General features: G+C 36.9%; 1 protein-coding gene across 1 annotated transcript in view; it reads right to left on the bottom strand.

The window, feature by feature from the left end:
• KIF13A (kinesin family member 13A) overlaps positions 1-21281 on the bottom strand; it is a 173462-nt gene that overhangs the window by 88238 nt on the left and 63943 nt on the right. Inside the window, 1 exon segment of the mRNA XM_016155861.2 lies at positions 11101-11113. Coding sequence (XP_016011347.2) covers positions 11101-11113 — 13 coding nt within the window.

Below are 21281 nucleotides of genomic sequence, written 5' to 3'. Positions count from 1 at the left end.
ATTCATCTTTGCATTCATTTAATAGGCATTTACTGAGTAGTTGTTATGAGCTAGTTAGGACAGAAATAAGAGTGCCCTAGTTATAAGGACCTCACATTCTATTAGAGGGAAGTAATTAAGGAAAGGAAAGAGTGTAATATATAGAAGTCAGTGTAGAGTTCAGCAGGAATACAAAGGAATAATTATACTGTGGGGTGGGGTGGGGTGTGGTGAGGCTTAGGAAAGGTTTCTGGAAGAGGCAAAGCTTGGGTAATCATATATATATGATTGCTCAGGGGAGAAGGCAGGGAAGAGACTCACAGGTGCTCAAGTTGGACTACTCACAGTTCCATAATTCCTTGATCACAGTTAACTGGTTCCAAGTGTCTGACAGAAGTTTTGGATTAGGAATCAAGGAAGTCCAAGTCTTTCTTTAATAACTGAATCTAAAAATCTGGGACATGTTGAGGCCATGTTTCTAAGCATGTGGACCAGAGAAGCAGACACAGCTGGTCTGCAGTGAAAGAGAGAAATGAAGGGGACACATATGGGGTCAGAGACAGGAGATAGGGAGATAAGAAATGATTGTATTTGAACCCCAGCCACTACCTGTACTTGAGTTCTCTGAGATATCCCAGAGTAATTTATACTATGGTTCACCTAGTTTGAGTTCTTACCACTATTAGCTGAAAGACTCTCAACTAATATAGGAAGAAATAAGTATGAGAGACGTTAAAGAAATAATGACGGTCGATCGGCCTTTGAATATAGGACTAAAAGAAAGTTATGAATATTAACAGTCCTGGGGAAAAAGGCACCAAAAGGAATAATGCTCTAAAAACCATAGAGTTCCAAAAATTTGAAAATAGAAACTAGTTCTACCAAATCCTAGACCAATATTATGACAGAGCACAGAGCCTCTATTCAGCAGTAGTTCAATTCCAACTCTTTCAAATACTCCATTTCTTTCATGTTTAATCCTCACCCATTCACTTTTAAAATCTGCTTCCATGGTTGCTGAGGGGCAGGAGTGGGGGTATCACAAATGTCCAATCTGTGGCATTTCTAGTTCTTTTATGCTCTAATTACTTCTCAAAACAACAACAACAAAAAACTAGCCAAATAACTTCTCCAACAGCATATTCAAAAGGTAATTTTGATATTTTCAAATAGATTATTTCTTCAACAAAAATAGCCCAAAAGATGCAAATGTATAAGCATGTACCATATAACCCTATCTACTGTCTCTAAAAAATAATTATTGCTGCTCATTAAAAAGAAAAAAAAAACCACCCAGATTGAATTTGAATCACCCTTACACCACCTACAAAAGCATCTCTAGATCTAGTTCAGAACCTCCAGACCAATTCTTGACCTCATCTGCCTACCACCCTCTGCTGGACCACGCCTGGAGGTCCACCACAGAGAGGATGCTAGACTGACTCCAAGGTCCAGGTCACCAGAGACAGAAGGACCTGAAGTGGTCCAGAGCTTGCAAACATTTACTGTGTCCTGAGATCAAACTGGAAAGACTGTCAGAGTTGTCTCCTGGGGTTACCCAGGTCTGTTAGGGAGATTCTTGACACTTTGCCTGGCCCAGTAGGCTTTCACTGTTCTGGATTTGGAGATGGATCAATGCGAAGAGATAAGGGAAACAGATCTTTTCCTGGGGCCTGTAATCCATGAAACCTGACATCCTGTCACCTACATCTTTAGGCAACTAGAAGCACATAGTTAGAGCAGTTATAGTGAGCACATCTGGCTCCGAACAAAGCCAGGGAGAAGGAGAGGGGGGAGAGGTAGGGCCTGTCAAAATTTCACAACAGAAACATACAGCACTGTTTTAGCAGATTTTTGGTTTTTAGGGAGTTTTTTGAAAATGTGATTTAGAATGACAACATGTGGTAGATTCTATTATTGTTCCAAATTAGTCACTGCCCTCCCTGTAAGCAGATGACACATCCCAGCCTATTGCCATGTATCAGCAGTGCCTCTAGTTGGAGGAATATAATTCCTAATCCTACTGATATTACGTTTGGCCATGTGACTTCCTTTGTCCAATTAAATGTGGACAAAGAGATGTATGCTGTTGATAGCAACAGCATGGTTCTCTTTCTTTTCCCTTCTGCCACAATAATAACAAGTCCCAGATAGGGGATCTTCCTTCAGACTGAAACCTAGATTGAAGTTACATGGTACAGAGCCATAGCTGATCTCAGCTGGCATGAAACAACAGAGAAATAAACCTTGGTTGTCCCAATCCACTGAACTTTTATAGTTGTTACTGCTGCATCACCTAGAATAAGCTGACTGACACACAAAGTGCTTATTATTTTAAAGAAATTGCTTTATAACCTAGATTGCTATCCACTGTGTATTTTTCTCTCACAATTTATCTTACATCCTGAAGCAGATTCATTTCTTGCATATAGTTTTGATCATGCAACTTCTTTATATAAAAATCTAAAATGATTTCTCATTGTCCATCAGATTAACATCAGACTCCCAACGTTCTAAAAACTACCTACTTGCCTAGTTTTTTAAAACACAATTTTCTTTCATGTAGTCTACATTCTAACCAGAGTCTGTACTTCCGAAGACATCTGTGATACTATGAGAAATATTTTTTTTGTTCTTCATCCCTGGTTCCTCACACAGATCTCCTAAATCCCTTGGAATTGGCTGGGCAATAGAAGCCTCTTTTGTTTTAATGAGGCAACTTGGGACCCTAGCCTAGATAGCTTCTTGATAGGAGCTAGTTGCCAGAAAGATTCAGCTTTAATTAGCATAAAACTTTCAGCTACACTCCACCCATTTTGGGGGAAGTAGGAGGGCGGTTGGAGATTGAATTAATAATCAATCATGCCAATATACTGAAGCCTCTATAAAAAACCCTAAATGACAAGGTTCAGAGAGATTCAGAGATTGTGAACACATCCATGTGACAGAAGGGTGAGCCATACCAACCCCAAGCTCCTGTGCTTGGGACCTTCCCAGACCTTGCTCTAGTACCTCTTCAGCTGGCTGTTCATCTGTGCCCTTTATAACAAACCAAGTAAACATTTCCTTGAGTTTTGTAAGCCATTACAGCAAATTATCAGACCTGAGGAGGGGGGTCTTAGGAAGCCCTGTTTTATAGCAAAGTCAGATGGAAGTGTGGGTCACCTAGGAACCTACTGCTCACAATTAGTGTCTGAAGTGAAGGCAATCATGTGCGACTGAGCCCTTAACCTATGGAGTCTGTGCTAACTCTGGGTAGTTAGTGTCAGAACTGAACTGACTTGTTGTACACCCAGTAGGTGTCCAAAGAGAATTGGAGAATTGCCTGGTATAGAAACCCCATACATTAGGTGTCAAAAGTGTAGCTGAGTAGAGAAACAGTGTTCTTTTAACATTAATTACTATTTCTGTTCCTCACATACATCTTGCTTCCTATCTCATATTTTCTGCCTTTTGAAACCCTACCCATGCTCAACTCCACTTTTAGCTATGAAGCCTTTCTTCCTCTGAAATCACAAAGTACCAAAACAATGAATGGTGATATTTATCATAATTTATTTTCTATTACCTACAGTGCTATATATGTTTAATCTTCCTGACCACATTATGAATTCTAGGGCAGGAAGTGCTTGAGCCCCACAAACTCCTCATACAATGCTTTTCTCAATTGTTCTCAATTAATATTTGTCTAATTAATGACATTTGAATGGATAAGTAAAAATGATTTCTAGGAAAAATGCACAGCAGGAAGGTTATGCTTCCACTGAGTTCACGTAGCTGTAACACTCATGGACCCATATATAAAGGTAGAAATATAAGGGGTGACAGTAGGGCAGCTGCATTTACTGGGTAAAAAAGACACAAGCAAAAGCCTTAGGTCGGATGCTGAAAAATGTCCTGTATTCAGTCATGTGTTTGGATGAAAACAGTGCTGTCCAACAGAAATATAATACCAAATATGTTATTTAAAATATTTTTGTGAACACATTTGAAAAAAAACAGAGACAAAAATAATTTTAATAATATGTTTTATTTAACCCAATATAGCCAAAATACTAATCTTTTTTTTCTTTGCAATAAGTATTTGACATCTGGTGTGTACTTGACACTTACATCTCACTTGAGACCAAACACATATCGCATGCTCAAAAGCCACATGTAGTTAGTTAGATGGCTGCTGTCCTAGACTCATCACATTTGAGGTCAACACTTAGTTTTCAGAAATTCCCAAAGCAAAAGGGTAGAGGTCACAGAAAATGATGGCAGTCACAGACTGCAGAACGAGCCTGAAAGAAACTGTACTTCAGAAGACACAAGCTGTACATAATAAGATTTCTCTTCTTTTTTTCCAAGCCATTTTTGTAAAGCCAGGTTTTCAATATATTGGTATGCCTCTTTAAAGGCTATTTTGCTACAATCTTGTTTCTTCTGTTCATGATTTTGCCAACAAATTACGTAAACAGAAAAGGAATTAAACACCTTGAAGTTCAGGAATGCTTAACCTCACTTGTAAATAAAATTTTAAAAAAACCAAAAACATTTAAAGTTAATTTAATTAACAAGAGAATAAGTATAAGTATCCTCAATGCCACCACCACCAGCAGCACCACATATGAGTGCCTGGCTTCTCAACTGTCATTGGCTCCTTCCTCCTCTTTCCACTCACCAGAGTAGGATGAGTCTCAAGGTACTGGCCTCTGCTCTCTCGTGTCTTCTATTCCACGTAATCTTCTCTTCCTTAATAACATAACGGATGACCCTTCTTTCACCACTGATCTCTTCCTCACAGGAATTTACCTGACCTTTCTAGGGCAGAGACTGCAAATCTTGTACAACCTGCTAGATATCTCTATCAGATGCTTTGCCATCATTTTCCAATTTAACCCACTCCAAAACTGAACCCATCAGCTTCTCCCTGTACCAAACTAGCTCTTTCTTCTTTGTTCTGCTGAATTTTCAGTCACTCAGTTTTAAACTTCAGAGTCATCATCTAACTCTTCCCAAGGCACTGGTCCAGTGCTGGCCCTTATTACCACTTTTCTGGCATTTTACTGAATACCATCTTCAGCTTCCCCACTAACCAAATAAAATTCATTCTGTGCTCTGCTTTTAGATTAACCTCCTGAAAGGAAGCCTCAATTAGATCACTGCTTTGTTCAAAATAGATGTTCGAGAAACTAAAGTATCAAGGTCCAAGCCTGGCATCAAGGCCTTCTGCAGCTGGATTTGGCTTCAACCTTTTTCCAAATATGTCACCCAGGACTCCCCTTCCTCCACTGTTAGTCCAACTCTATGCCTTGTCATTCTCTGAACACAGTCAACATTCTCTTTTCTCCATCTTTTGGTAAATTTGTCTATAATCAAATGACAAAATATATGTGGGGTTTTAGTAAAAAGGTTGTTATTTTTTTACTAAGTATATCCTCAGGTATTCCATGTCTTTGAAACGACTTTAAGTTACTGGATTTTTGTTAAATTTTTTTTAATGTTCATTGCTAGTATAATTTGAATTTTAGCCCTTTTTTCCTGCCACCTTGCACCTGTACAATATAGAAGATTGTTTGTAGATACCTTAATGTTTCCAATTACATGACACTGCCTATAAAGAAAGATGCTTTTGCTTCCTCCTTTCTAATCTGAATTTCTTCTATTTTTTTTTCTTGCCTTATTCTACTGGTTAGGACCTTTAGTCCAAGCTGAATAGATGTAGCTAGAACAATATCCTGGCCTTACTCCCCATCTAAGGTGGCAAGTGATCAGTCTTTTACCATTATGATGATGGCTGCGGATTTTTAATGGATGCTCTTTATCATGTTGAAGATATTTCTGTCTACTGCTAGCTTGCTGCAAGTTTGTATCATAAATAAATGTTGAATTCTGTCAAATGCTTTTTATCTGCATTGACTGAGGTAAATATATGGTTTTTCTTTTTTATTCTGTTAATATGATAAATTATGTTTATTTTTTCATAACTAATATTTTGTTAAAGCAGTTTTAGGTTACAGAAAATTCGAGCAGATAGTACAGAGAGTTCCCATATATTGCCTTTTCTCGAGCACCCTCCACGAGTTTCTCTTAAAATTAATAATTTTTAATAATATTCATTAGTGTGTTAATTTGTTATAAATGATGAACCAATATTGATACATTATTAATAACAAAACTTCATAGTTTACATTAGGTTTCATTCTTTTGATCTGTGCAATTCTTGTTTTGATAAATACATAATGTCATATATCTACTACTATAGTATCATATAGAATAATTTCACTATCCTGAAAAATCACATGCTTCATCTATTCACGCACCCTCTTCTCATTGCTCCTTGCCATCGCTGATTTTTTTCCTTCTCTCTGAAGGCACCCAAGTTTGCATCAAATTTTAATTTGGATTTAAAGTGGATTAGGCATATTGGAAGTGCTGGATTTAAGATAGCTATTATTAATAGTAACATTGAAAACAGCATTCTAAGAGTACGGTTCCAGGTTAGATATAAAAAATGTGAGCTGTTCCCTGCGTAATAATTGGGTAGCAATAGTGATAACTCTATCAAATATAAAATGACAGTCCCTCCTTTCTCCTACCTTAGAACATTTATTAAAATGCACAAAATCCTTACATATAACATTGCAGGAAGGTGATTATTATTATGATTTACCATCATCACATAATTAGACATAATTTCAACAACTGCCCAAACAACTGCCCAAACATAGACTACATGACAAAATATTCCTTAGGAAAACACAAATTAATGACAAGAGAATCCAAGTTGGTAGTGAGATTTGTAAGGTCCAGTGGAGACTTTCCTTTTAGAGTCAGGCCATACAGGAACATCAGGGTCATGGAAGATCATTTGGGCCTTTTTAAGAATATGGAATCATGGCAGAGAGTGTTCCCTGGCTAGTCTCTAGCAAAATGGCTCTGTCCATTGGTGAAGGTGCTTAATAATACAGCTGGACTGCTAAACTTTTGAGTGTCCTTGGGCTCCGACAGATCTTTCTTTTACCTCTTCATTCATTCAATAGTCATTGTGTAGCTGCCATGTACTATAGACACTGCCTCAGGTAAGCCACAATTTTATTTTTTTTTACAGTAGAAAAGAGAAGTTTTATTAGAAGGTAAAGTATACTTTCAAACGTGGAAGCAGGCCTGAGCAAGAGAAATGTGGCTCAAAATGCCAAGCCATTAATTTTTTAATGCCTTTTTGGTTCTGCCTTCTACAGAATATCATATAGTTTGAATTATGTGGTATACAGCCTTTTCAGAATGGCTTCTTTCACTTAACAATATGCATTTAAGGTTCCTTCATGTCTTTATTAGCTTGATAGTTCATAAAATATTCCATTGTAGGGATGTACCACAGTTTTTTTATACATTACCTTATTGAAGGACATCTTGATTGTTTCCAGTTTGGGGCACTTATGAATGGACAGAAGTTTTCAATTTGTTTGGATAAATATTTAGAAGCACAGTTGCTCAGCAGTATGATAAGAATATGTTCAGCATTGTAAGAAATTTTGAAACTATCTTCCAAAACAGCTATATCACTTTTCATTATCATCAGCAACAAATCAGAATTCCTGTGCTACACATTCTCGCCAGCTTTGTATTGTTAGATTTTTGGATTTCAGTCATTCTAATAGGTATGTAGTGTTATCTCATTGTTTTAATGTGCAATTCCCTAATGACATATAATGTGAACATTTTTTCATGTGTGTATTTGTCATTTCTGTTTTCTTTGGTGAAGTGTCTGCTCAGGTCTTTTGCCCATTTTTTTAATGGGTAGTTCATTTTCTTACTGATGAGTTTTAAGAGTTCTTTGTATATTTTGGATAATACTCCTCTATCAGATGTGTTTTATAAATATTTTCTCCTGGTCTGTGGCTTTCTATTCAATCTCTTAACAGTGCCTTTGCAGAATAAAAGCTTTTAGTTTTAATAAAGTCTCACTAATCGATTTTATTTTTATGGATCATGCTTTTGGTGTTATATCTAAAAGTTATCACCAACCCACAGATCTCCTAGATTTCTCCAATGTTATCTCCTAGAAATGTACAGTTCTGCATTTTATATTTAGCTTGTGATCCACTGAGTTAATTTTTGTGAAGGGTATAAGGTCCGTATCTAGATTCATGTCTGTTCATGTGGATGTCGGTTGTTCAGGACCATCTGTCGTCTCTTTGATACTTCATCTCAATATTTTCTAGTAACCTATCTTCTATAGTTATTTAATTCTCTCTTCAACTGGATCCATTCTGCTACTAAACTCTAACATTAAGTTTTTGATTTTGGTTTAGGGTTTGTCAAGGTGAGAACTTCCGGATTTTTTCCAAATTTGTTTCACCACTTTTTAAGATTTCTAGACTCCTCTAACAATCTTATATTTTATCTCTTTGACTATAATAAGCACAGATAGATATTTTAAAGTTTATGATTAACAGTTTGAACATCCAAAGCATCTGTAAGTTTATTTCTACTTTTTATTATTTCTGCTAATTCTTGTTCTCACTGCCTTGTCTTGTTATGTACCTCTTTATCTTTGATTGTGTGCTGGACATTGTATATTCAAACTATTTGTGCAATCATTAGAGACAATATTACATTTATTTCTGCCAGGTGCCTACGGGGATCTGCATTCTAGTGTTACTTTGCTCCAATTTTAGCTTGAGATTGTCTAAATCACATGAAGATCTTGCAACCAGTGAGGACTGGTTTACTTCTGTTTTATCTTTATACACCACCCAAGACTGGGTCTCAGTCCACTTTGGTATAAGGAGTTTTACCAAGGCCTTCTCCTCTGATAGACCCTGAACTTCAACACATTTGTCCCCTTTGGTTCCTTAGGTCCTGCAAGGCTGTCAGAAACACTGCTCTAACTTTTAGTTTCTTTTAACTAAAAGGCATGCACCCAAATACCAGTTTAACCTCTCTAAATTTCTGCCTTCCCTTGGATCTTGGTCTGGTAAATTCCTCACTAATTTGGTACTTCTCCAATGCCTTCAAGCATAGGTTTTGAATATATTGTCCAGTCCTAGCCATCCTCAGTAATGCAGAAGTCAGAACAGGTCCTTGCATCCTATGAATCCAAAAATATTTTGCCTTTGTAGCCTTTAACACAATTGATTTTATATTATATTGTGCATATGTTCCTTACCCCACCTCCATTAGAATGCTAAGATCAGGTCTGATTCATGTAGCACCTGTCCCTGCCCAGAATAATTATTTCTTAAATTGTACTAACCAGTCTTTTCTGATGCCTTTGCTAATTATTCATGTCAAAATTTCATTGTTTTAAATCATTAAAATTTTATTCTTACATAATCATTAAATGCACTTTTCCCTTTCTCATTTGCTTTCAATATTTACAGTTTATACAAGAAAATGTCTTATGTTTTAGTGTCTTTTTAAAACAATTTGACTCTATGGTGTCACTTATTTGATTTCAAGACAATCTTTATACTTTCCAGATGTGCCTTTTGGCATATACACATGCTCGCTCTCGCTCGCTCGCTCTCTCTCTCGCGCGCTCTCTCTCTCTCTCTCTCTCTCTCTCTCTCACACCCACACACACACACACACACACATAGTGATTTTATATTCATTTTATTTTGGAATTTTCATGACACTTCTTAGGAATTATCAAGAGGATATCTAGTGAAACCACTAAGCTATATATACCGTACAGAAAATAACTAGAACATTTCTGGATATAAAGCAGTTTGTGGTTTTTTAATGTGTTTTTGTGCCTCTTTTTCATTTCAGTGTTTTTCCATCACTAAGTAGTCACATATGGAACTGCTTAGGATTTCATTGCCTTTTTCTGTGAGGAAAAAATTAAATATATCAAAAGGCTGACAGTGTGTTCAGAAATTTCTAGGAACCAGCAAGAGAAGGAAGAACTACTTACTCACACCTTTCTGAGCAGCAGAGACACTTGTTTGGTTGCAAATTTTAGGGACCATATCCACATCAGTAATTGCTCAGAGAAAACCTCAGGATGCCAGTGCTTATACTTTTATAAAAGCATATATTTTTTCTCCCTTAAAATATCTCATATTACTTATCTGATGTGTGCCTTCCCTGCTGGAGTTGTCACTCTTAGTGCTAAGGACAATTCCTATATTGCCTTCAATAAATATAAAGGATTACACTTAGCATTTTAATGAGTTTCCATACTCCAAAAGCTAAGTTAAATATTTTCTTATAAACTCAGGGATGAGTAAACCTAATCTATTCTGGATTCCTTACCCTCACCCAACATGTCTTAGATTCTGACCACACAATGTTTTATGTACCCTGTCCTGATTGCATCTCAGAAACCAAAGTTATAACTAGCATGATTGGTCCAATGCTGGTTGAATTTCTCCTTCCTTTAAGCACAAAGTGTCCCTTTGATACCTAATAAAATAGCCACTGGTAACAAAATCAGTCTTTACTTATTCAGGAGTTGGACATTTAGATCCCCTGCTTCCCATATTCTTTTTCCCCACCTACTATCGAATTTTTGGGCTTTTCACTAGCAAACAGCCATCGAAGGTTGGCCAGAGCAAGGGGAGTAACTCCAATTAGTGGACTTTGTGAGTAGCTAGAAACCTTAGTGGAGCACCCAGAGTTGGTGGATGATTGGAATACTATGTAAAAGTTTGGAGAATTTTTCTGATGGTATCAACTATTCTTAGGAGGACAAAGAAAAGATAGTTGGTCCAGTTTATAATCACAGTTACCACACTATCATTCTATATTACCACTTTTGTCCTTCCATTTTCTAGGTGTTGACATCATACAGTCCTAGCTCCTCAACCCACTCAATCTGTGAATTAGGACATGCTATTTCATTTCTCTGAGCCTTTCATAATCAATAAAATAGAAACAGTAACACAACAGGACCAAAGCATTAATACCAAGAATGAAATTTATGAAGGTGCTTTCTAAATGTAGAGGAGCATTCTAGTTTAATATCATTATCAACATTAATTGTCCGCAGGTCAGGTTTTACACTAGTATGCCCATATTTCTTCTCAAGGACAAAAGTATTCCACTTGTGTTACTGTGATGAACAAATCTTGTATTTTCACACACTTAGCCAGTTTGCATGTCAAATTTCATATTGGTGCTTACCTTGGGAGGTTTCCTTAATGATGGAAACATAAAGTTTCAGCAGCAGAAGTAGAGAGGGTTGTCAACACAGCACATCAGAAGGAAACAATGAAAGAAAAAAACATAAGAGAAACTCAGCATCACAATAACAGTGACCTGAAAGATATTCTACTTCACAAAGATCAGAAGCCAAATTCACTTTACTGCTTTAAGTGATAAACTCTTATATTTACTCAAAAATATAGTATAGATACAATGAATTTCTTTCCTGGTTTAACAGAATAGACCCAGTCATTTAGAGATATTTTTAATAATTCTAAAAATTTCCAACAGAAGAGCATAAAGAACTGCTATAATCATATTGTGGTCAATTACTTTTAAATCTATCTGTATACTTAAATTTTTCTTAAATTGTTATTCAAATATGTAGATTTATTATGCAAATAAATATGTATTAAATATATATTTCCTTTGATAAATACTATAATATATATGAAATTTTTTCCCTTTTTAAAAAAATCATGGTTCTAGATGACAATTTTCACATATTTCAACCCTGAATAGAAATTTAAAAGCAAGTTACATCTTTCCCCCATCATCAACCACACATTCATTTTTGTATGTTAATATCTGAAAAATGACTAAAATTATATCTGGAGAAAATTCTGAAAAGGAAATAGTTTTGAAAGTAACAAACTATCAGGATGACTTGCTTTGTAAATGTTTTCTTGTACAAAATTAAGGTGCTAAAATATGATTTTTACGGTGTGTGATCCTATGACAGTTCTTGGCCTTCCTAATGTAGTTATTCTTAACGAACCTCCAATATCATCAATTCATAAACTATAAAATTATTGTTAAATAGATATGGGGGAGTTTTCCCTGTGACTTTAACCCTTCTTCAAAGAGAAAAGAACCATGAGATTAAGAAAATGGATTTTCCAGGGCAGAGGGCATGAAAATCAAAAGGTACAAGCACAAGCAGCATGGTGCTTTTTCTCCACCACTGAGTCCAACAGAGCTCTGAGGGCCCCAAATAAAACCCAGGGCTCAGTGGTACAGAAAGACTGCCCATGGATTCCATAGTCAAGTAGATAACTCTAAACTTTTAAATCTAGGTAAAGAAAATCATAACATTTCTCTCATGATGAAAATGCAAATTCATAATCTTGAAATTCTATGAATTAGCTGAAAGCAAATGAAGCCTTATGTCATTATCTCAACAGTTAGACAAAACAGGAATGTGATTTTGATTTTTTTTTTTTTTTTTTTTTTGGTCTACAGGATCTACAGAGAAACTCTATCTAGAGAAACTAGTATCTCTGGCTGCTTCCAAACAAGTCTCAACATTCTGTGTGTCTACTCTTTAGAACAAGATAAATATTTATAGCTGTTATAATAAAAAAAAAATGCATGAGTATTTTTAATTCTAAGAAAGCCATAGATCTCTGTTCTGTGCATAAAGCTTTAAGTTTTTGCCAAAATATTTTCCTCAAGGGGAACACTGATCTGGAAGGCATCTGTTCTGAGAAGGTAGAACAATATTTGACTAAACCTTCTCTTACTTTGCTCCTTTATTTTAAAAAAGCCATTTAAATTTACTGCTTTATTTAAAAAAGGAAAGAAAAGTCACTTGGATTTACACTAAGCCAATCATATGAAATAGCATAGGCCAAGTTAATACAATATACATCTCATTTCACATTTAGTCTACGATGAACCAAGTAACCTAATGGGGGCAGAACATGCTACCAGGAATACCAAGGATCTCATGTGTTTCCTTTATGCCTCAACTGGACAATTATTATCATCAACATCAAAAACAAGTGGTTTGTAGCCAGTAGTACATTTACCTCCTTAGATGTTATAGTTCTCTTCAATATTATAGTTCTTTATTAATATTCCAATAGTTTTCTTTATTCTCTTAGAAAACCTATCCTATTTCAGCATTCAATACTTGAAAAGTATATCCTTTTCACTTTGAAAGATAGCACATAATATGAGAAAGCAAATATAATTCTGCTACCATCTTTTGTGTTTCTGACTAAAGACTGTTGAGATTAAATGGACATTGGGCAGCAGGGGCAAAAGGGAAGCCACTAACTTTATCTGCTACTAATCAGATTTACTTATCATTTATTTTAGAACAAGGATCCTTCCTACAGAAGGCAAAGAAGGTCATTTAGGATATCACAACAGTATTTTATTAATGGCTAAACCTTTCTTGAGGTGTGAATCAAGTAATAAGCAACTAGGTCATCCTAATTTAGGGCCACAGTTTACTGTCCCAGTCCCCAAAAGCTACGGTTCATTGGTAGCTGTGAAGAAAAATTTTTCCAATATGAGTCATACTGATACTCTCCCTTGAAAAAAAAACTAATGTGATATTACAATATAAAGATAAAAGTATTCACACATATGAAAAGGGATGAAAAATAAAAATGTCAATCAGAAACATGATATTAAATGTATACTTTTAATTATGGCCTTTTGTCAATTACATCAATAAAGTTTTATCAACGAAGAGTTCTAACTCTCAGTCAAGTCTAGCCAACTGCTGAGATATCTGTATGGCTTGATTATAGAAAGTAGTACTATCCCTGCCTAAGCAAACTCCAGTGAACTACAAAGAATATTACTTCACGCAGACCAAACTGACCCACAGATATAGGCTTGACTGCTGACTCACTAGAAAACAGAGCATTCCACTGACACTTGGCTTAAGGCTTGTATACTCCTGACCACTCTCCACCCTCTCATTCATCCTCAAAAATGTCCTGTTTTTAATAACATGAATCTCAGAGTTGTGTGTGTGTGTGTGTGTGTGTTTGTGTATTGCAAAGAAATAAACTGAACACAATTTGACATTTTAGAAGCCAGTAAGGTAATGTTTCTAGGTCCCAGAATTTGGGGGGAAAAATAGGAGGTACCGTTCTACACTGATAGTAGCTCTATTTTCCAAAATTCCAAAGCTACTTCCCTGTTCTCCCAGGACAAGGAAGTCAATGGAACACTTCAAGTCACCCCACCATGTGTACTCACCACCAATTCATGTAATTGCCATGTTTTTATCCCACTTTTGTCTCCCTGCTCTGCCTGATTAAATTTTTCTACTAAGACCCAACTCAAGGTTTAATTCCTCATGAACTGTTGAGACCTCCTTGGCCTTCAGCTCTCTGATACTGCAGTACTCCTATGGTCAACAAAACAGCTTAGCACTTACTGGCACATATAAAGTCCTATGGCCTTCACTAATTGTTGGTACAGTATCCAACTCTTAGGTATCCTTAAAATTTAAAGCCCTCAAAAGCAGAGGTCATGGCACATGCTAATTTCATGATCGCTGGGATCTATGGGATTTCATGACCAATCCCACTTATGTGGGACTAAAAACACTACAAGAACTGAGAAGTAACAGTTTACATTAGTGAATTAAACATAATCCAGATGTAAGGATTTCCTTTGATCACCACAATCCCACAATCTCATAATTTTGGGCCAAAACTGATCGCATTTAATAGCGGTGAAGCCTTCAGGGATTGTTATAAATTGTAGACTATTTCTGATGTTATTCAAAAGTAATTATTTCTCTAGACCAGCATTACACACAGAGTTCAATGGGATGCTAACAATGGTCAACCCCTCAAAAGCTTCTGAGAGCAATTAAGTTCAGAAACACAGGTTCAGTTTCATGAGATTTGAGCGGGGGAGGGGGGGTGAGGAGAGGGAGAAGGGGAGAGGGAGGGAGGGAGAGGGGGGAGAGGGGGAGGGGGGAGAGGGGGAGGGGGGGGAGAGAGGGAGAGAGGGGAGAGAGAGAGAGAGAGAGAGAGAGAGAGAGAGAGAGAGAGAGAGAGAGAGAGAGAGAGAGAGAGAGAGAGAGAGAGAGAGAGAGGTATAAAAGCACTAGGAAATAATACTGTAAAGATGAACTGAACCTATATTGGGCCAGGTCTTGAAATGAGGAGTCGGATACTTAATTTAGTAAGTAGTACAGACCTGGAAAGTTTAACAAAAGAGTGAAATAAAGCAGAATAAACCACATACTACAACAACCCAATATAGCTGGAGCTCTTTCCCCACATCTTACACTGGAGTCTTTTGTCCACTATTTACAGCCTACTAAGAATCTAGATGGTCAAAGACTGTGATGGGCACAAGCCCTAACACCAGATGATGCTTTAAGCGACATGAATGATCTGTCTTCTTCTGAAACACAAATTCCCCTTCCATGCATTAACTATTTTATTGACTGATTATTGGAAATTGCCACAACCTGTATCTGAAGATTATTCTAAGGACATGATCTTTATGACACCCCTGATGATCACTTCCCCTTAAAGAATTAAACGACGGGGGTCACCTAAATTGTCCAAGAACTCCGTTAACAAACAAGTACTTGTTGGATACTGTTTTACACACCAAACATTACAGATGCTTTGAGAAATATTTAGAGGAATGAGGCATGATTTCTGACCTCGAGAAGCTTAACACTCTAGAGAGAAACAGGTGCATGAATATTAAGTGGATGTTGGTAAGTGTCATAGCACAGATAGAAACAAAGTGCTATATTCCATCAAATGTTTAACAGCCACTGTGTACTACTTTGTTGAGTTACAAATATAAATTAGACATGCTGCCTTTCAGATAACAATAAACTGACTTTGTACACACATATTACAATACAATGTGATATGAGCAGCTATGGCCCCAAAAGAGGGCGAGATCAGGAAAGAGGGTAAGTCTCTCAGAGGAGAAAACCCCTAAGCAGAATCTAGAAGGCTGAATAGAGTCACCAAGCTGAAAAGGCAAAGAAACGGCATCCCAGGAGAGGGACTTGTCTATGCCATAAGCATCAGTGTAGACAGCCCATTTAGGACCAAAGAGCATTAGGACTGTTCTATAGCCAAATTCATAGAAACAGATAATGGGACACAGGATAATATAGGCGTGGGGTTATGTTAGATAGGTGGGTATAAAAGTCCATTTTCACCCAGCACTTATTAACTGTAGTTTGAAGATGAGTTTATATACTTGTTTACCAATAAGTTAACACATCCACATATTTAGAACATTATATATCCATTCTGAAGAGCCTTTAAAACCTATCACGAGAATGTAAATACCAATCATTTAAATTCCTTGAAAAAGGCTGGTTTAAAAACTTTAAAAAGAGAGTCAGTAGGTCGTAATGCTTATAGGAAATATAGCAAAATTTTCTGACCACGTGAAGAATCAGTTCATTCAAGGGAAGTGTTACCAATAAGAGCAGACTTTTAACATCAATATATCTGGCTTGCTTTGGTAGAGTATGTGTTCCAGAATCTACTAGGTTTAAGATATATGCTCAATATCATTTTAAACTTGTTTTTCTCCTAACCCTCTATTTTCTATAAGACTGTGATCTTGCCACCTATGGATTTTGCTAACTGTGGTACTTTTCAAGAACACAGTCTCTGTGGCTGGCAAGGGGCTACTATAATCAGTAGGAAGACCTGATAAAGCATGGCCTGGGAAGAGAAGTACGTAAAGTCAGGAGGAAGACGACAGACTGGAAATGAACAGCAAGGTAAGAGACTCATGGTCTGGATAAAGTTAAAGAGCAAAGATTCTGATTACAGTCAACGAGTGAGATAGTATTTCAGAGGCAGAATGTTTCAAGGCAGTAATTCTAAGTTGGTCACAGCAGTATGGCTGTCTGTGACATGGAATAGATGATCATTACTTTAATTAATAATTAACACTTAAGGAGTTCTAACTATGTTCCAGGTATGTTGTTAGTTCTACCTGCCTTTATACATCTCATATATTTGATAACTCTATAAGGTTCCATTTATTATCATTTTTCAGATGAAAATACTGAGATACAAGGTACAGAGACTGCATGACTTGCTTGAAGTCACATAGTTAATTGGCAGCAGCATGATGATTCAAATCTGGGCAGTCTCTGGCTGTAGGTAGCATCCCCCACTCTTAACAGCTACAGCATGTTGCCTCTCTTCAGTCTACAAGAATTTAGTAAAAGCTCTTTGAGCCTAGGTTAGAATACTGGACAACAATCAATGTGGATGCTCAATGACTGGATCAAGTGGGGGAAGAAGGAAGTGATCACCAACAGAAAGGGCTATGAGTAAAGCCATAAAAATGTGCATGAAGATGTGTGAGGAGCAAATCTTAGGCAGGCAACACCTGAGACAAAGTTGGACAGTACAGGAAAGACAGCAACAAAAGTGCAGATAGCACCGAGTACCACACTGACTTTGACATTTTCCAGAAGCACTTGCCATGGATGGCTTGACAATGAGAATAATTAGGAGGGTGTGCTGAGGCCACACATCAGTGAGAGATGTCCTGATGATCCTCTACTTGATACCCACCACAGCCCTCATGGTATGAAAGTTGGCACTATGGCAAAGGCAAGAGAAAAGTAGGACAGAAAGGAGAGAACAGAAAGACGATTTGAAGGTAGAATGTGGTCTGTAAGACTTGCTGACTTAGGAAAGCCCACCCAGCCTCCCCACTGCACCTGCAAGGATGGAACAATTGCACTGTGTGAATGACTTCCATGCTGTACTTCCATCACAGACCTTGAAAATGGCTTCGAATATTTTAATGTTTAATAGGTTGTTGAGTTTAAATTTTTAATTGCAAATGCATTTATAATTTTTAAAAATGCTAATAATCCCCAAATTCCTTAAAAAAATGGTTCTTTTAAAATTTTACTTTTCCTTTACTCGCTCTCATTTTCAATAAAACTCAAAAGAAAAACTGAACTAATTTTACAGTTGTGGAAAAACTGTGGTTTGATTTTTGGGGTATATATTCTGACATAAGTAAATCTGGCTAGAATTTCTACAATAAGTAGTACTGGATAGTGGTTTAAAAGTTCAGGATTTGGAATGAAACAACTCTAGTTCTGCCATCGAGCTATGCTGACCTTGGGCACGTTTAACCCCGCTGAGCTTCAGTTTCTCTGTCTACAAAAAAGGGGATAGAAAAGTATGCTTTTAGGACAGTTGAAGAATTACATGCAGTGGCAAGGGTAACACTACACACCATTAGCACATAATTATTGCTTAATAAATGTCAGATGCTATTGTTGTCATTACAACAAATGGCTCTCCTGGATAATACATGCAGAATGTCAACACAGCTCAACTAAATTCCATCTAGGAAAAGTTAATTGGAGCTAATGAATGAGAGCACATTTTTGGGGGCAATCCAGAAAACTTATTTTCATTAAGAATTGGAGGGAAACATGGTGTTTAAAATATGCTATTCAAACAATGACAACAGATGTAGATAATTGTGGGAGCACACTAGTGGATATATGGTATCCATTATATGTATGTCATTATACTCTTTAAAAAAAGTTAAAGATGCTCAAAATGTTTTCAATGTTCAGACATCAGTTTTAGAGAAAAAAAATATTCCAGCATAAAAGTGAATATGTAATGTTCATGCCTTAATGTCCTTTGCTGGGAAGATAAGAATGCCTGGGAGGGTCAGGGGCAGGAAGGACCATGTGTCAGCAGCAGGGTTGCTAGCTCGGGCCTGAGAGAAGACCACAGGCCCTGAAAGGTGCCATTCTATTTACCTTGGCGATGTACCTTAAAGGGATGTATAATAATAAAATCTTGAGGGGAAAAAAACACTTACTATGTTGTCAGTGGCACCGTGATTTCTGACTATGAGAGTATTTCAGACATGGGTCCTTCCCTTAAAGAAAAAAATGGTTTTTAAGAAAACAGGTATAATAAAGAAAAGGAAAGAAAAGAAAAAAAATTGGAAATAAGTAGATAAACATGCATAGTTGGACACCTTTTATAAATTACAATAGTAATTTTTTTAGCAAAGAGCCAAGAGCAGGTGCACAACTGCAAACACTTCAGGCATACTTCATCAGGCTGATCATACTTGACATCTGGTCCCACAGTGCTATATGGGTATGATAAAATTCCTGTGACAGCTGACAAAGTGGCCAGAGAAAAAGATCTAAATTTTAAAGATAGTTTTTATTCAAAAATGGCCTAATATTTAAATTTTTGTCATTTATTTTCTCAGTCTATGAATTAAGTAGTGGTTATGCACTGTATTACTAGCTGAAGAACCTAGAAGCACTGTTTAAGGATTTGAAATGTCCGCGATAAAAGGTCAGAGTCACCATCAGAAACAGAACCCAAGAGAGCCAACAGCTATTGTGTTCCTTTTCCCAAAGTGATACCTTGAATTTTCAACTGAGTACCGAAGAGCAAAATCACATTACCAATGTAAGATATGCATGCCCAACAGGCCGAGATGGACATTAATAGTTTGACAGTTTCACTACTGAAGTCCACTGGAATGAACAGTGAGACAAGGTGATTAAAAAAAAAGAAGAAGAAGAGGAAGAAGAAGCCATTCTGTTAGTCTCTGTCCAAAACATTTTCTGTATCGGCTTTACAACAGACTCAATAAACTTCTTAAATAAAGAGCAAAGTCTTAGAATTCCCACTAGAAGTTTCCTAATTAAATAAAGTTTTATAAATTAATTTGATTTTAAAGTTCTGATGATCCCAAAATGTCCGAGTTGCAAGAGTTTGTAAATGTAATGCAAAATTTCAATGTTTTAATCATCATTTTCTTTCTGTACAGTTGTGTACGATCTGTGTGCCACCTAGCCAGACTCAAGTTTAGTGAGTTTAATAATGAGTCATACCATCTCCACTAAGCAGGAACCCATGAAGTGGTGACCTTTCTATGTGGAACTGACTGCAGCACTCGTGCTGTATATCGAATGGCTCATAGTCAATGAACGCTTGTTAAAGGACCTAATCAACCAATCTGTGAATTATCAACCTCTCCTAATATCAGGTTCATCTCTATTATGACACTAGCAACTGTAAATATGCTTCTAATATTTTGTTGGCTAAAAATATTTTTTTTTAATAAAAAAAACTGAATGTCATTCAGGTTGAGCCCAAAAATCTGATACTCCAACCTTGGAGGAGGAGAGAGGAGCTGGAGGTTGGACCAATCACCAATGGTTAATGATTTAATCAACCAAGCCTACATAATGAAACTTTCGTAAAAATCCTAATAGGTCCAAAGAGCTTCTGGGTTGCTGAACACATGGAGGTGCTGGGAGGGTTAAGCGTCCAGATAGAACACAGAAATTCTGAGCCCCTTTCCTATGCCCTGCTTTATGCATCTCTTCCACCTGGCTGTTCCTGAGTTGCATGTTTTTATAATAAATTAATAATATACTAAGTAAACTGTTTTCCTGAGTTCTGTGAGGTATGGTAGCAAATTACCAAACCCCAGGAGGCTGCCCTGTTAATCTTCCATTGGTCAGAAGCCGGGGTAAGAACCTGGAACTTGTCACTGGCATCTGAAGTGGGGGTGGCAGGGAACCCTGTGGGACTGAGCCCTTAACCTGTGAGATCCAATGCTAATTCCAGGTAGACAGTGTCAGAATGGAACTGAATTGTAGTACTGCAAAGAACTGGAGAACTGGTCTGTGTGCAAAAAATCCCTGCACATTTGATGGCCAGAAGTACTGAAAGTAGAGAAACACAGAGTTTTTCCCCTTTCTGGTGGTTACCACCTGGACAAAATCTGGAATATTGCCTAGCTCCATGCTCCTCACAGTGTAGTCTGAGGATTAGTGGGAGTCCATAAACGGTTTCTGGTTCTGGAGTAGATGAGTCTCTCCAGCACTGGCTGCTCTCACTTTCCTTTAGAGATAAAATGCCACCATGCTGTCCTCCCCCAAAGTTTAACAGTATCTTTCTCTGATAGATTGGAATTTAAAAAGAAAAAGAAATGGTCCTTCTGAAAGTTTTAATATTACTGCCCAGAAGATCAAGCAGAAGTTTCAAAAGAAATTTTCATTTCCACCTGGTTAATAAAAATCAACTGGTTAATTAAAAAAAAATTACAATAAAATCCAAAACTTGAGATGAATACAAGAGTATAATCTACAGTAACTATTAGACCAACATAATAATGTTCCTATGGCCTATGCATATTTCCAAAATTAAAATGGGTACACAAAGAGAATAAATTTTTACAAGTTATATGACATTATTTTATGTAATCACTATCCATCAATAACAACTTTCCTGCTTCCTTTCCCTAATATTGTCAAGGAAAGTAACACATGAATTGTTCCTTCAGACTAGCCAGCGAAACAGCCAACTACAGTTGTGGGCCACAGGCCCTGG

Source organism: Rousettus aegyptiacus, unplaced genomic scaffold (genome assembly GCF_014176215.1).
Source record: "Rousettus aegyptiacus isolate mRouAeg1 unplaced genomic scaffold, mRouAeg1.p scaffold_m13_p_1, whole genome shotgun sequence".
NCBI classification, from domain to species: domain Eukaryota; kingdom Metazoa; phylum Chordata; class Mammalia; order Chiroptera; family Pteropodidae; genus Rousettus; species Rousettus aegyptiacus.
This window is presented reverse-complemented; position numbering and strand designations above follow the sequence as displayed.